General features: G+C 46.8%; 1 protein-coding gene across 1 annotated transcript; it reads right to left on the reverse strand.

Annotated features, from left to right (window-relative positions):
* Positions 1-225: 225 nt before the first annotated feature.
* On the reverse strand, positions 226-8430 carry OSTM1 (osteoclastogenesis associated transmembrane protein 1). The gene is made up of 6 exons (XM_038133436.1): positions 8073-8430; positions 5187-5301; positions 4206-4303; positions 3066-3230; positions 2123-2288; positions 226-1814 (listed from the first exon to the last, which is right to left on the reverse strand). The coding sequence occupies exons 1-6, from the start codon at positions 8400-8402 to the stop codon at positions 1759-1761; spliced, it is 930 nt and encodes a 309-aa protein (XP_037989364.1). The 5' UTR covers positions 8403-8430; the 3' UTR covers positions 226-1758.
* Positions 8431-17060: the final 8630 nt, after the last annotated feature.

Consider the following 17060-nt stretch of genomic DNA (forward strand, 5'->3'; position numbering starts at 1 on the left):
ACGTTACACAGAGGAAGACAGATACTGCTTTCTGATAAAACACAAAAAGGCAATCATATGGGTGGGACCAGTTGCTAACACAGTATTTTACTTATTATTAAACATACTGTTTAATAAACTTGTTAAACTTGACTTCAAAACCAACAGCATGTCCAGACAGAAGAAAAATAACAAATAAAAATAAAATAATTAACAAGACAAATAATTTGAAGAGCTTTAGGACTATTTTTGTTACACTGTTATATATTTATTTGAGCCTTAGTGCAAAGGAAAAATTCAACATTATAGGCTCCAAAGCAAATTAAATACAACTACTTCACAGGACATTTTGACAGACATCAGGCACAGATTCCAAGAGAAAATTTTTTATTTTTCTGTAATGACCATTCATTTTTATCTCCAGGTAACAAAACACATTGAAAAATTGGAGCAAAGGCTCTGGCATTCATTAACCTCAGGTACTTTGCTTTAATAACTTTGCTATAAATAACTTAGACACTACCACTCTCCCAAATCAGAAATACAATAAACAAACTGAACTGCCACTATTGCTGCAGCCATCAATCTGTGCCCACAATTTGGTGCTGACAGCAGCACCGCCCATCCCCGCAGTTATTGCACGAATTTCTCCATCAACTTTGGAGTTCTCCAAGTTTGAATTTGTTTACACTCATGTATTTCACAGGAAAAATATTTTAAAACTATTTCTTGAAAGTCACCAATTCCAAACACAGTATATTCATGTTCTTCAGAACAGGTTTTAAGTAAGAGAACCCACTGGTTCACTTACTGCTAAAACAGATTACCTATAAAACACAACTTTTACCCGACAAAGTTCCTGTAAACACCTCTGTATTAAGCCACAGCAAGCTGTAGACCAGTAAATTCAGCATCTCCAGTGACTTGACTTTACCTCACTTCTCCTCTACAAAAACAAAAAACCACCAAAATGTTAGAATTAAAAAGAAAAGGAAATGGCATAATAAACACGGAGTGAAACCTTGTTACCCAAGCAGGTATGTAAAATGAGCTTCTGAAAATGTTAGATTTGAAAAGCAAAAATTTTAGTGGTTGAAGTGTGCAAAAGACTAAATATGCCACCAGTTTCAGAGAAAACAGAATACTGTAGCCATCAATAATTACTATTCAAGTCCAGCACTGGCAATTGTGCTGCTTTTGTTGCCATTTCAGATACTATATATTACCACTTTCTCTGCATATTTCATGCCTCTTTTTAACAGATGCCAGCAGCATGACTTTCAGTGGTATAGGAAAGATGGGAACTTTTTTGAAGGGTTCCTTCCATCCCAAGTCTGAATAATGTGGAATTAAAAGTAATGTTTTAAGCAGAAACATAAAACATTATTTGAAATTTTGTCTGTCTATCAAAATCACCTCAAAAAGACTCAACATCTCAGGTTTTTGTGAAACAAATATAGGAAAATACCATGCAAGGAAAGTGTAGCTGTTCTACCGATGTGAAGTACAAAAGCTTAGGAACAGAAAAACACAGCTTCAGCTCGAGACTGAAAAAAACCCACAGATTTTTCAAAACCAGAGTCCGTACAGTGTCGCACAGCCCTGCCTTGTCATGTTTGTTAATATCCTCGCTTAGAAGTCAGACAGCATTTTGTTTAACTTGTGTTGCTCTGTATCATTACACTAAACCATAATTAACTCCTCTTTTGTGCCGGCCTCATTCCAACACAATTGTACCCACTGTATACCAGCAGCAGCTCTCAGGTTTTGTTTTGCAGCTCAGCTGTATTTTTCTTGGATGTTCACAAGATTGGCATTTGACTGGATGCGCTTGGCTAGAAAGGGAAAAATTATATGAAAATTAAACACAAAGAATTCCACAAAACTAGTCTCTCCACTCCCTCTATTTATCCGACACAGACTTGCAAACAGCTTTCTGTTCACATCCAGAAACTTTAATGAAAAGATATGGCTGAAGCTCTTTACTACCCTTCTTCAGGGGACAGCAGCAGACTAATAGTTGCTATTAGCGCCGTCAGCACAGCTGCAGGCAGATCTGGCTGGGCCTCCTCTTCCCACAAGAGCCAAGCAAATCCCTGGCACCTCCCAAGTCCAACAGAGAAATGCCAACACCACCACTTACGCAAAATGAGTATCCGTTTCTTCTGCTTCGAGTGAAGGAAGCTACTCAGATAGAAAACAATAGGTAGGAAGAGAATAAAGGATGAAACTGCAATCACTGGGACTGTATCACTGCAGGGAAGAGAACAGTTGAAAGTCCTGCTCCAAAGCTTCCGAGTGATGTTCATCTAAAAGGAAAACAGAAGCAAACCATGAAAGCAAGCACATGCATTTTTTCTGTGCAGCATGGCATGGCAAACACTCAGGCCTCAAGACATGCAAGTGTTCAAGTGTCACCTCAGAAAACTGCACTTGAACAGATCTCCACCCAGATGCAAGCAAATACCTGGAAATGTTGAAACAAGCTATTTAGAGAGATGGAGCCAAGATTTCACATCCAAACTTTCATAAGCTTCAAAAGCATAACTGTACTCAGATACACGTAGATACTGCTGCATGCCTGTTTCCCAGAGCGCTCACTGATAATCTGTGGGGACGGGGCTAATCCCATACTTTTGAGGAGCACTCCTTCAGCCCAGCCACTTGAACCCCACAATATACCAAAGCTTTTTCCAAATATATGTTGTCAGTGCTGAGGATCCCTAAAAACAGCTGCTGTAATAAGGAATCAATTAACACACCAGCTAGAACAATAGCAGTAAAGCCTCACATTAAAAGCCAGAAGATTAAGAGATTTATTTTTATAAAACCCATCTCCTTCACAGTAAAAAGAAATGAAAGTACAGCTACTCAAACTGGGATGTGCTCGGGAGATCAGGAGGTTCAGTCACATTCCTGAGGTACTGCCCAAGGACAGGACCTCACAGAACAGCCCCACCAAGCACCCCCCCCACTGGACACCAGCCTGCCAAAGGCACTGCTGCCCCCTGCCCAAAGGAAAAAGCAATCCTAGTATGAAAAGCACAAATGGCTCAGATTAATAAAGTGCATCAACAAACACTTACTGCATCTTCCACGTCAATACACAAGTGTGCGGAGTGCGCAGATTCACCGCCTTGCCTGTTCATCCTCTGCAGGTGGGTATACAGGTCATTCAATTTCGTGTAGGTTTCGTTGCAGTTTTTGCACACTTCTGTGTAGTTATTTGGTGACAGATCAATGCCTTGCCCCTAGGGTTATAAAACTCTGAATGAATGACAGTTTAAGACATTAAAAAAAAAAAAAATTTGGTTTGATTTGTTACTGCTGACAGGGACAGACCGTGCCATACCAAGCAATCCTTTCCATCTGTGGCCTTCAGCACTCTATGAATGCAATACAGGACACTTGAAAACAAAACTAAAATCTCTGAAGATATTTCAACCCAATAATGGCTGTACCAGCTACCCACTGACCAGTGGGTTACATTCTAGTTTAATCACTTGAAGTTTTCAATAAGCCAGTCCACACTGCTCCTGACCAAGGCCTAGAAAGGCACTTTTCCTAGAAAGCATTAATAAAGAAGGGGGTAGTTTCCTCAAAGATTATCCCATGCCCATTGAAGTAAACCTATTTTACTTCTGGATGATCCTGAAATCCGGCCAGCTCCTGACTGAAATGGAATATGCAGTTTCTTAGGCTATATAGGGCATTTTCTCTGAAGACAATTACATTTATTTCACCAAGGAAGTTATATTGTCTTTGCAATATAGCCAGCCTTTAACCACAAGTAATTTTAACAGTCAAAAGAAATGCTACAAGAATTAAAGGTGGCTGGTCCTTCTGAGTTACAACGTATTATCAAAAGGATATTTATAAACTGAATTTCTACATAAAAAAGACAACAATTCTACAAAGCAAGAGCGTGCAGACATGCTGGTTTTTACTATGTAATTATCAACTATTGTGAATTCAGAAATTTTGATGTGAAGTAGCATTGCAATTACAGACAAAATGAAGTCAAGGTGAGTATCAATTAGAATTAATTTCAGGCACTCAGTCTGTAAACAACTGCATTTTACCGATCACAGATTTATCTGCCTACAATTCACAAACTCAGCAGCAGTTTATTTGCCCATTCTGCATCTACAGTTTATTCAGAATAAATAAAATTTCAGTAGCAGTTAGAGGATTTAGTGCTTCTCTTAAATACACAGCATAAATACCTGAAGGTTATGTTCAAAACATGTCAGAGATTTATTAAATAAATCCAGGAATTCTTCAGTAGAATTTGATAATCCCTCACTGTTATTCTTTAAACAATCTGTTGAAAAGAAAGAAAAACATTGGGATATTTTAATTTCTAACATGTCCACAGCCAGCAAGCCCCAGACACTCTACTCCTGCAAAAAGAGCTCTCAACTATAAAGGATAGGTCTAGTCAACACTGCAGTTTCCTTATCTGCCTGCCACTGATATCTCAGACCTGCTGACCTAACGCTTCATCGCGAACACATTTCAGAATTAATTGGCCTTGATTAAGTGAAAGATGAAGACTATCATCAAGAGCTTTCTGAAGAGGGGGACTGAATTATCTTTGGACTTTGAGATAAAACAAGACATTACTTTTATTTCCCAGCCTACAAATCTGGCTTTGCCCAGCAACAGTAACAGCCATTTTGTGGAAGCAGAAGCACCAGCAGCAGAGATGAAATGGAGAGCACCCAGGAAACAGCTAGACCATGAACACAATAGCAGAAATCACAGTGTAATTATTAATCTTTAAGAAAAGAGCTGAGCTTTTTACTAGCTTTGACAGAAGCTCTGGGGCTTTCCTTCTAGTCATGGGCTCAGCCCTATGTTACTGCTTCCGTCCATCCTACCCTACTCCAGGTGCTCTAATCAGCCAGACCTTTAAAAACAACATTATTTGAGGAATTTAGGAGTTCAGCAGCAGCACTGTGAAAGCAAGCCAACATTCTAGAAAATTCTCCTGAAAGTAGTAAGCACCATCAGTAGTTTTCTGACAGACTACTGCCCTCAGATTTTGGCCCTTACAAGAGAAAGCACTCTTGGAGTGGCTGTAGTTCAGGATTTGTGTGTTATCTACTGGCTGTATTCAAACAAACACACACAATTCTGATCTGTGCAAATTTTAGGAGCTACATCATCACAGTAGCATGAGAGCTACAGAATGAGTCACGTACTGGCGCAGTTGGCTGCCTCCCAGGTTTCATTGAAGAACTCCGAAAGGGTCACAACTATCTGCAGCCTGTCTGAGGTCAAGATGCTTTTGGCACAATTGTGGCTCTCAGAGGAATTCTAGAAATAAAAGGAAACAAGAAAGGAAGCGAAGAAGTGTTAAAAATACAAAGGGGAATTTCTGAAATGTATTTTACACAAGTGCATCTAAAATATTCACAACACATCACATGGATATTTCTGGAAAAGGCAGAGCAGAAGTGATGCAACAAAAGTCCTTTGATTCTCCAATTCATGCTGTGAGCAACACAGCTTACTGCACACAATCTCTGCAGGTCTACTGGGGCTACTTGCAAGTCAGTCAAAAATACATGGCAAAACAAAAAAAAAAAAAAATAGAAAAAGCAAGCACACGGACAGGACCTTTTCTGCCAGGCGGCTCATATTCATCCATTCCTGGGCCACGGCCCGGGAGCCAGCTCAAGGCATGTGCAGTCAGAGAAGAGGACAGGGTTGTCCTCATTAGACAAAAGGAACATTTGAGGGAGCTGAACCAGCGAACTGGCCTCAAACAAACCAAACCCAAACAGAAACAGCCTCCAAAACTGCTGCACCAATGTACTCTATCAGCAGCAAACTTCCCCCAGCGCAGCAACACCAGGAACAGAGTCCTCTGTGGAGCAGTGCCTGTGCTCACTCACCCAAGCATATGTCCAGGCCAAGCTCTCAGCTCCCCAGACACAGCTACCAAGCTCATCTGTCTTAATGAGCTGTTCAATGCACTCCCATCCTCAAAGCAGGCTCTGCCACAACCCTTACCACAACTTACTCTCTGGACCAAGCTCATAAAGAACACACAGCAACTGTAAAAGCAGTTGCAGAACAAACAGGAAGTATTCTGATCAGAATTCAGATACAGAACCGTGACCTCCAGTCAGCTGACTCCTGTGCTCTAGCTCCCGGTGTCTGGCTGCTGAACTGACTTAAGCACTTCTCAAAATTGCCAAAGCTGCCAAAAGCCTCTTTGATAAGTGATGTGGGACACAGAAAAAAACCCAATCTCTTTAATGAGAAACTTGTTCCTTACAGTGCTGTACAAGAGATCCAGTTTCTCCCTCTCGTTGTTAAAATGGGGAGGGGAGGTTAAATAAGAACTTTCCCTGGAGGCTCAATTGCAGAAGTCAAATATTGCCACATCTGGTAAGTCCCACACTTGCTCGCTTTCATTTCTACTAAATTACAGATATGCAAGAATGTTGTTTATGCAGGAAACTCTGGTTGCTTCACAAAGGCTGTGAAGCTTCCTCACCACCTGGGCTCACAAGTAGGAAAAAAACACTTCACCAAAACTGAACTGATAGACCCAAGTCATTCCTTAAATAAAGATTGCCTAATTGATTCTTTAATTAGCCTGGTGAGGAGGATTTTATATTTCAGAGATGTCCAAAACTCAAACCAGCTGCTCCTGTCACACTGCACTCTTAACTACTGTTAAGACAGAAACATCAGATACCTGATTAATTGCAATCAGGGACTGAGGCTGCAAGATTAACTAGTTAGTTAATCCACACAGAGAAGGAAAGCCAACAGAAGTGCCTTCCAAACCACACAGTGGACAAGTCCTCCCAAGCTGCTAGCACTCAAGCACAAGCAGCTGCAATGAGTTCACACATATTCTAACTACCACAATACATCTGGCTACTTAATCCTAGCCAAAAGATCATGGTAAAAGTACCCAAGAGAATTACACATTTAATTTCTCACTTTCACACCACCTAGTCACTGGTGTGAAACAGCTTCCATAAAAGAAACAAATAAACCACAAGTTTGCAAACTAAATCAAGAGACCACTGGCTACATATTTGCCCTGGAGAGGACAATTACCAAGGGAACATACACGCACTCCTCCAATCCAAGCACTAGGGTGGTGAGGGGAAATAGGAAAACAACCCAAAGCACTACCCAAAACCAGCACTGATACTTCTCCAATGACAGGAAACTGGGCAGTGAAATGGTTCACAGGCCACTGTGGCACCTATTTCTTGCCTGGGCTTGAAGAGCAACAGATTTTTCTCATTAATAGCAACTCTAAATCTTGGAATTCAGAAATCCCAAGACTGAAAGCACGATCCAGGGTACATACTCCTATAAACTTACTCTCTGTCAGTTCTCTTACCAGGGCAGCCACTTTTAGCCATCATCACAGAACAAAGGCCCTTTGGTCTGATTCACTAATGTGATCCTCACATTATCCCAGGAACTTTTGCAATTGGATCAACTCGATGGAGGATGTAAACAGAAGACCCAGCTTCAGTCAAACTCCTCCCAGCAGTAGGGTGCACGGACCCCTGCCAGTGCTCAGGCTTTCTACACACTCTCCCATCAGCTTTGGAGGCAAGAACACTGTGACACGGCTCCTCACAAGACGAGGCGCCTCACTCGCCACAGCTCCACAGAATTTCCACAGCTCCATCAATTTTCCGGGAAGTGCCAGCTAGCGAAGCTCTACAGTGCTCCCCATTAGCGCTCACACAACCTGTGAGCCAGAGCACTGCTTTAGCCATTGCTATATCAGCGAGAGCGACTCGAGTTTTTCCGCTCGCACAGCTTTCTCCGCAGGTGGAGCCACTTGCCCCCGGCCACGCCGGGAGCGGGCGGCGCGGACCGCGCCACAACACAGCGGAAGGAGGGAGCCGTCCCCGGCAGCAGCGCTTCTCGAGCACCCCCAGCCTCTGCCACCCCAGCGAGCCTTTCAGCCTGCCTTCCCGAGGATCCCACCGCCCCCTGACGTGCCCCGGCACCCAACTCGCAGGCCTGGAAGCCCCAGGGAAAGGGGCCAGGCCCCCAGCCCGCCCCGGCAGCCACGCACCCCCCCGGCCCCACGGACGCACCCCGACGGCGCTGGCGATGCTGCCGTACTGTGCGAGCAGGCGGCGGTAGGGGCCGTGGCAGCCCTGGCACAGCCGCACCGGGCGGGCGCGCCGGCCCAGGCAGCCCGTCAGCGCCGCGCTGCCCTCCGCGAAGGCGGCCAGGAGGCTGCGGCACTCGGGCTCCAGCTCGGGCAGGTCGCCGGGCAGCCCCGCGCTCCACAGCTCCTCCGCCAGCTCCTGAGCCAGCTCCAGCGCCGGGGTCTGGCGCGGCCCCGCGGCGGCGGCGAGGCCGAGCAGGGCGAGCGCCAGAGCCGGCAGCGGCCCCCGGCACAGACACCGCGGCGGCGCCATGGCGGCCGCGCCGAGGAACCGGAAGCGCCGCGCCGGGAAAGAGCCGGCCCTCGCCCCAGGGGCGCCGCCGCTGATTGGCCGAGAAGAGGAGGGGGCGGGGTAGAGGGCGGGGAAATGGGCGGAGAAAGGGGCGGGGTCGACACGGGAGGTCCCGAGGGGGCGGGGCGGGAGCTCAGCCCTGGGACTCATCCCGGGGACTCACTCATCCCGGGGACTCATCCCGGAGTCCATCCCGGGGACTCACTCATCCTGGGGTCCATCCCGGAGTCCCAACCCGGAGTCCCATCCCGGAGTCTCATCCCGGGGACTCGACTCATCCCGGGGTCCATCCCGGGGACTCATCCCGGGGACTCATCCTGGGGTCCATCCCAGAGTCCATCCCGGGGACTCGACTCATCCCGGAGTCCCATCCCGGGGTCCCATCCCGGGGTCCATCCCGGGACGCGGCGCTGGAGTATCCCCAGGGCCAGGAGAGTGTGCGAGCTGTGCCTGTGCCCACGGGATGTAGCTGCCTCGGATGCATCCTGCTCCGCGGTTTCTGCACCGTGCGTTTCATCCAGGTCATACTCTCTTCACCCGAGAAGGGATTTTAAGAGTATGTGTCGTGTGGGAAGTGACTTTGAAATATGCCCAAATACAGCAACAATTTAAGGGTAAAAAAATCCCCCAAACAGAGAAAGAAATTGTGATGGAGAAATAAACTGCAGGTTTCCGTAAAATATTTCCCACGTTTTATCTGAAGCTGGACGCCTCTGTTGGTACCTGGCTCCAAACTTCCCCGGGGCAGACTCCGAATAAAACCACATCCACCAAAGGAAAACTCTTCTCGGAGCGGGAGGAGTGAGCAGAGCAGTGGGTAGCCCCTCCCGGGGGTTGAAGTGCCAGGCTATCCGATAGCTCTGTGTGGCAGGACCTCGACCCCGCGCCCGTTCCTTCTGCCTCAAGCTCTTTTCAGCCACTTCCATGGGCATCTCACCGAGGCTGGGGTTTGTAGCACTTTGGTAAGACACATCACAGAGATGAAGGAGAGCCCTGCGACTCCATAGCGCGATGCCTTTGGGAATAACAGAGCCAAGCAGGAATGCCCCCGTCTGGGTTTTTGCAGCCAATTCAGTGGCAGCGGTGATGGGACACAGTGCTGGCCGACAGTGTCGTGGCAGTTTTGGCAGCTGCTGGGAGCTCAGAACTGTCTGAAGTGGCTCCCAGAGCAGCCAGCTGTACCCAGCTCCTCCAGCACCGTGTCACCTGGCCCACCTGGTGCTGGCTTGTGCCAGTCATGCCGCAAACATCACCAAAATATCCAAGAGAGATTTGGGAAAACACAGAAGTTAAGGCGGTGGTACCTGGATGCCATCAACAGGCAAGGAGCACACAACAGAGAGTTGTCCGTCTCTGAGTCTCCTGAATGCCTCGGCTCTGAAGGACTGGCTTTTAAAGCAGTGAACGAAACAAACGAAAACGGCGTCATGACCATGACACAGACAAACGCGGCAGTGTGGTCAAAATGTACCAGCCTGGCTGTACTTGCAAATGACAGGGGCAAGGGCCCTGGTTTGGGTGCCAGACCGTTCCTGAGCCTTGCTGCCCAGACTCAAGGCAAGTCCCAGGGAGGTTTTGCCCAAGGCCAGGCAATACCTTCCCGCACAGCGCCTGTTGGTTTGGGGACCGCATCCAGCAAGCGGAAACCTGAGGCTGTTTAGCAGGACGCGTTTGCCCAGGTGGCCCCGGCGCCAGAAGACTGTCACCCTTCCGTGCCTCCCAAGTAGAGGTGCAGCCAAAACATCGAGAAACCCTGGGGCGGCAGCGCTGCCTGCACCAAGCCCAGAGACGGCGACAGGGGCTGCTTGCCGCCCCTAAGCCACCCTCGGGCCAGCCGGAGTCCGGACAGTTTGCCCGAGCTGGGAGCGGGGTGTTCCCGTAGAGCGGGTGACCCTACAGAGAGGGTGCCCCGCAGAGGGGGTGTCCCTGCAGAGCGGGTGCCCCGCAGGAGTGGTGTCCCTGCAGAGCAGGGTGTCCCCGCAGAGCGGGTGTCCCTGCAGAGGGGGTGCTCCTGCAGCGAGGGTGTTCCCGCAGAGCGGGATGCCCGGGGCCGGGCAGGGCCGGGCTGTCCGCATCCCCGGGAGAGGGCAGCAGCACTCCCGCGCATCGCCCCACCGCAAAGGGACCTCGGCCTGTCCCACACCGCCCCGACGGCAGCTGCGCCCCGGGGCAGCGATGCAAACACGCCTCAGGCCAGGCTCTCGGCATCCTCACCGGGATTGTCCCTGGCGTGGGTCTGCGGGCACCGGGAGGGACCGGCTGGCGGGGGCAGAGCTGCGCCTTCATCTCGCGGCTCAGGGAGATGCGCTTTCCCACGTCTTAAGAGACTTTAATATTCTCCTGTGAGATAATGTGTTCTTCCTGCGTGTGAAAGCTAGACTCCGGGGGTGTGGAGGAAAAAAAATAAAATAAAAAAAATTTAAAAAAAAAAAAAAAGGAAAGGGAAAAGGGAGAAAGAAAAATTTTTAAAAAACCAAAAAGGGAAGGGGGCAGAATAAAGAAGAAAAAAGGCTCAAGAGTTTCAGATGAGATCTCTGAGGTGTAACCAGTTGCTACAGACCAATAAGGAAGAGGTCTGGTCACTAAGTGCTTCTCTTTTTCTATCCAAAATAAACATGACACTACAAAGCAAAAAATAAAAAAGTCACTAACTTGTTCAGCTGTGGTTCAGATCTGGGCTTGAAGAAGGCATGGTCCTCTTCTCGGATAACAGATAAATTTGGTTACCGAGCAGAAACAGGTACGTACACTGAGAACTCAGCTGTCAAGCTTATTCAGTTAATTTTGTTATAGACTTAGTGACATTACCTTTCTGCTCAACTTAATCAAAGGGGTTGTACTCACAAGCAGGATTTGGCCTTGGCCAGCAAACCTCAGAAATATTCAAGAATATCAGAAATCATGTGCGGGTACACCCAAATATTCTTGAAAAGCCATCCAGGTGGGTTTCAATACCTGCCCTGACTACAGACAAGAGCATTATTCCACAGAAGGAAAAAAATCTTGCCTTTAAAGTGCAGAAACAGAACACAGAAAATGAGTATTGATCTCCTATGCCATCTTGCTGGATCTGAGGAGATGGCAGTGCGAGCCAGGCAAAATGAACAGTTTGAAAGTGTGAACCTGTTTTTCCCCTCTGATTGTCAGTCTCCCTGTTTCCTTCAGTGCTCTTTCTCCTAAGTTATGCCACTGTAAGATAAAAAACAAACTCATTTTTTCAAGTTTTCTTGTTATCTTTGAGCAATGATGGCTTGGATAAAACCTTTACACCAGAGGGCTGGAAAAAGAGGAACAGACCATAAATGTAAAGGCAGTGACAGAAAATTAAGTGATGACTAAGAGTGAAAGGAGTCAGGGTGACTGGAAGGCTGGGTGCTTGGGGAGTGCAGTGGTCTCTGTAAGGGAGAATGGGGCAGGCAGCAGCTCAGAGGACAGGAAGAAAGGGGGGAAAGGGCTCTGCCTCCTAGGCCAAAACTGCTGCACAGGAGACAGACTACCTGCCCATCATCTGAAATAGGGGCTGGTAAGAGCAGGGAGGTGTGAGAGTTTTCCACAGAGAGGTGTTTCTGGCATTTTGGAAATGGAAATATTTTTTAACCTTGACTAACTTCATTGCAAAGATTACAAAGCTCAACATGAAAACAGGATCAGTGTATTATATCTATTCTCTGCTTACAGAAAGCTTTTCTTCCTGCTCTCCATCACAGTCCTGCACTTCCCTCCCAATTCCCAGGGCCATTGTAATCTCCTTCGTGTCCTGGTTGTGGCTGATGTCAAAGCCTAACCGTGAGTCACCTGATTAAGTCACTGTTTTCCAGATTCTACAGAAAATCAGAATGTGATTCAGGAAACAGTAGCACATATGTGATTAATAAAGGGCGCGCACACATCTTCATCACACCCTTGACAATGAACTTGTGAGGAAATAAATATGTTAAATGAACTGTCAGTATGTTGAGGCATTTGTTGGTTAGTTGAAAGTCAAAATCACCCTGTCAATACTGTAGAGTTGGTCTGAGCCAACCCCTATATTCAAAATATTGTGTGAGCTTTGTTTAAATGACAAAGACTTGTCTAGCTGCACTATTTCTGACCAGCCTGAGCCACTGTCCATTTGGAGCATTATTTTTCTATGTAGATGGCAAAGAATATGAAAACCTTCTCACTCAGGGCAAGAAGATAGAGTCACACCTGCACTAAACCACGAAGAATGAGCAAAAGGTCTCAAAAGTCAGGAGAACAAAAAGCAGCTGATTCACAATCACTTCAGTCCTTAATTCAGAAACTCCCCAAATCTATCCATGTCTTTGCAAATCAGATGCCAAATCCTGCCTGGAGCTTTTAGGACCAATAATGTTGCATCAGCCACTTGGAAGTCAGGGAAGATCAGATGCTGGAAAAGTGAAGACACACACTCAGGAACATCATTCTCTGGGTAAGGACAAGAAACTATCACCAGCTATAACTTCTTCAATGTTATACTTACAGAAAATGTGTAACAGTGCCTCATATGGAATGCTTTTTTAGGAATGTTCTGCAAATTGGTTTATTCTCTGAACTGCCAAATGAAATAAGGGAACACTCCTAAGCTCCACAGTTTTCCAAAGAGCTGTGGCTAGGTCTGTGGTGCCAGGCTGTCCAACTCAACTGCAATGTGTTTGTCTTGGGCAATTCTATGGAAAAGTGTGAAACAGGCTCTTAGCTCACCTAAGCCAAATCACCACATTCTCATTTTGGAGAATCATGAATCTCTTCCATGTCAGAGTAAGGTTTAGGGTTAGATGCTACCTAATTAAGCTAACCCCTCCCTTTTGCTAGCTGTTCACTTGGGGAGAAGCTGGACCTGCACTTGACATCCTCAGAGGATCAACAGTTATTTTTCTGACTATCACTGTCCACAGAGACCTGCCCAGGACCCATTTTCCATATCCACCTGCTCCTGGAGTCTCTTGTTGTAGCCTCTGGTGGATACTCAAGCTGCCTTCAGCTGGAACTAGCTGGGTGGAGGAGTGGAACTAGCTGGGTGGCACTGTCCTGTGCCTGGGGCTGGGCTGTCAAAAGGCACTGAAGTGACCTGCGATGGTAAGCCAGAAAGCCAGCTGTTGTTTTCCCATTTCCAAACAAATACAGAGAAAATACCGAGACAGGCCATCCATCTTCCCCCTCTTCCCTATTTAGCACCAGCACAATTCTGAAGAGAGAAAACTACCCTACCTCTTTGTATAAGGGCTTTTTTTTTTCTGTAGGCATATAGCAGCATAATAGCTTCAGAAATCATATGTAGTGCCATGTGATCTTTGCTTAGACCTTAAATATTTGCATATAATCCTCTCTATGAATCCAACGCACAGAGAAATGTCATTTCCATGCACCTGCCAGAGTTTTTACTGCGGAAAAGGAAAAAAAGTAGGTACATTGTATTTTTAGAATAGTGACTAGAAAAACAATAATTGTCAGTGGCAATCACACCAGCCTGTAAAGATACAGCTAGAACTAAGTTGATGGGATTTTTTTTGTTTGGATTTTTTTTTTCCAGGATTCGGCACTTGAGCAACTGAATGATACCACATTTAAGGTCCTGTGTGGCATTGCCATTTTCTTACTCATACGCATCTAATTAAGTCGTAATTGTGCGGTTCGTTAGAAAATGAAAGAAGAGCTGTTAGACTGGATATTTTTCATGTCAGTAAAACAGGATGATACCGATGAAATAGCTAATGTGTAGAAAAATAAAGTGTGGAAAAAGACATTTGAAGACAGTGTTTAAAACCCAGCAGAAAGATTAGAAGCAGCATAATAGCAAAATCACCACGAATAACTTCTTGATCAACACAAATAATATGAAAGCTATATTCTTTTTATAGCTCACTGGAGTGTGGCTGACCGTCCATGCTCAGAGATACCCAGTGAGCCAAGTTTTGCTCTTAATTATCCTGGGGTCAGGGTGTTATCATCCCACTCTCTTCTCCAGCAGGAAGCAAACCAAAACTGTTCTTCCCTTTTGCACAGATTGTTCCCTGCTACTCGTATATCTCCATTGAATTTCATCAAGTTCCCAAAGCACAAGCCTAAAACATGCCTCATAAGGGAAAGTGGCTGGGCTTTGACAGACATTGGATCTGTTTGTACACCTGTCAAGTTTCATTCCTTGTGTTTCAGCCCTTCTGAGATGAGCCAGTGGAGGACACCCTCCAGAAGCAGGAGTCCTTCCCTCCTGTACTTTTGTGGCCAGGACTGAAGCAGTGCTGCAGGAGCTGACATGAACCTTAGAACAATCAGCTAAGGGAGAAAGAGTATTTTTGCAAGTGTCTCCATAGACATTTGTCCTGCTGAGTTTTTTTGCTTTACATCTCTTTTTTGAATTATACCTAGGTACTTCCTATTACACATGGTAGTAGAAAATTATCTATTCACTACTATAATTTTCTGGAATAGGTTTCCCTTTCTTCTCTGGGTAAAGTGTCACAGCAAGATGAGCACTAACAGAAGACAGCATAAACGTGGCAGGTTATTTCAGTAATGTATCAAATGTAAGCATTTTTACCCCACAGAGTTGCAATCTTACCTGAAGTACTAACTATCCACGTTAATTCTGAGAAAGGGAAAAAGAAAAAAAAAAGAGTATTCAGCACAGTTTTAGGTTATTGTAACAACAAGGTGGCTTCTGGCAGAGGGTTGGCAGAGACACCTGTGGAGGGAAAGTCCACTGTGGCTGCATCCCAACAGGCCTCAGCCAGCTACAGCCACACTGCTGTGAGATGTGAGGAACTTAGGAAGAGCCAAGTGCTGTCCCCACTTGGGGTGTGTCACCAGCACTGGTGGTGACATTGTGGTTTCCATAAAGGGCCAAATTTTCTCATTTGTGAATTTTCAAGTCTGTTCCACAAAGTTCACCAGCGTTGTATGCCTGTGAGAAAGGGAGTGTGCTTTGGTCAAGTGGCTGAAAACATGATATTGAGTACCAGATGGATAGCAGGCACCAATAGGAGCTTTCAAAAGGCTACAGGCAGCTGAAGACTGGATGAAATTTTGTAAACAGTTGCCTTCACACCTTGCAGTGTTCATCACCATGTTTCACTTCCAGTTTGGTGCTGTAACCTGAAAGTCACTCTCTTCTTCCAAGGATTCACACAGAATTTATATTAAAGAAAACAAAAAAACCAGCGAATACTGTCACAGTTGTAAATATCACATGTAGTGAATGCAACTTCAAGTGTTGGGAGGATATTTATGGATGTTTTATGTGCAATACCTTCTTTTCAAAATTATTTTGTCCATTTGGAATGTTTCTATTTTAAGAAATGGTCATTCCGCCCCTTCCTCCTCGCCCCAAAAAACACCTAAACAACTAACCACCAACAACAACAGATAAAAAACCCACAACCCATTCCCAGTCTTAAAACTGATCTAATACTGTATACTCAATCTTTCTCTGCAAGGAGGGACTGTGCAAACTTCACTTCAGGGACAGTGCAGGTAACCTGGCCATCCTGGGCACACCATGACCATGAAATCTCTGGCTGGCAGAATTTAGCTCCAGTCCATATTCAAGGGGACATTTACACTGGCTCCTTCCAGGGGCAAGGGACTCCAAGTAAATTTTCGAGAAGTTTCAGTGGCAGAGCAGAGGTTAGGCTGTGAGAGTCTATAAAAGAATAGAATTTTACTTTCTTACTCTTCTACACTGTATTAGTTGAAGTGTTTGAAAGAGAGGAGTAAATTATTCGACACAAACCTGTCAATTCTTCAGCAGCTTGGCCAAGCCTTTCTGAGCAGCAGGGCTTTGTGGATGTCTGCGACCGTCTTTCGTGCGCCGATGTCTCACCGTCTTCCAGCTATTCAGAGCCTGCATACCTTTGTCCACAAATGATTTTAAGAAAATAAGCAACGGGTTATCCGGGGAATTTCCCACGGGATTTTCAATATGTTCACTCGCGGTGGAAGCGGGGACACGGGGACACACACAGACCGGAGGGTCCCCGGCACGGGCTGGGGCCAGCCCCCGCGCTGTGGGGCTCCGTCCAGCAGCCGGGCCCCCGCGGCAGGAGCTCTCCCTGCCCGGTTCCCTGTGGCGAGCTGCCGGGCCCCGGCGTCGCGCGTGGAGCCCCCGCCCGTGGGGCTCTCCCCCCGCAGCCCTCCCGCGCACTTGGGGGCATCGTGGGCAGGCGGCGGGGGGGAGGACACATGAGTGTCCGGACGGGTGGACAGACGGACGGACAGACTTCAGGTGCGCCCTTCCACTCGCTCACGGCTCTGTCTCGGCGAGGACAGTGCGGGGGCAACCCTCGGAGCTCCCTCCCACGCAGACCTCTGGAGAGCAGCTGTGATTTGTTTTTTTTTTTTTTCCCTGCTTCGGAGCGCAGAAACACGGAGAGCAGGTTTGGGGCTTTTTTCCCAGGCCAGGTGTTCCCTTGCTCACAGCTCCAGAAGTGGCCGTAGGGCAGGCTCACACAACACAGCAGAGGAAAGGACAAGAGCCGGTGAAAGCCAGCACACTCCCGGGGTACACGGGGCCCCCGCAGAGCCTCACGCACACGGGAGCCGGGCACACCGCCCCTGCCACAGGTGAGGCGGGCGCCGAGGGCAGCGGGGCTCAGCGGCAGCAGCGACCTGTTGACA

The sequence above is a fragment of the Motacilla alba genome, chromosome 3 (assembly GCF_015832195.1).
Source record: "Motacilla alba alba isolate MOTALB_02 chromosome 3, Motacilla_alba_V1.0_pri, whole genome shotgun sequence".
Classification (NCBI taxonomy): domain Eukaryota; kingdom Metazoa; phylum Chordata; class Aves; order Passeriformes; family Motacillidae; genus Motacilla; species Motacilla alba.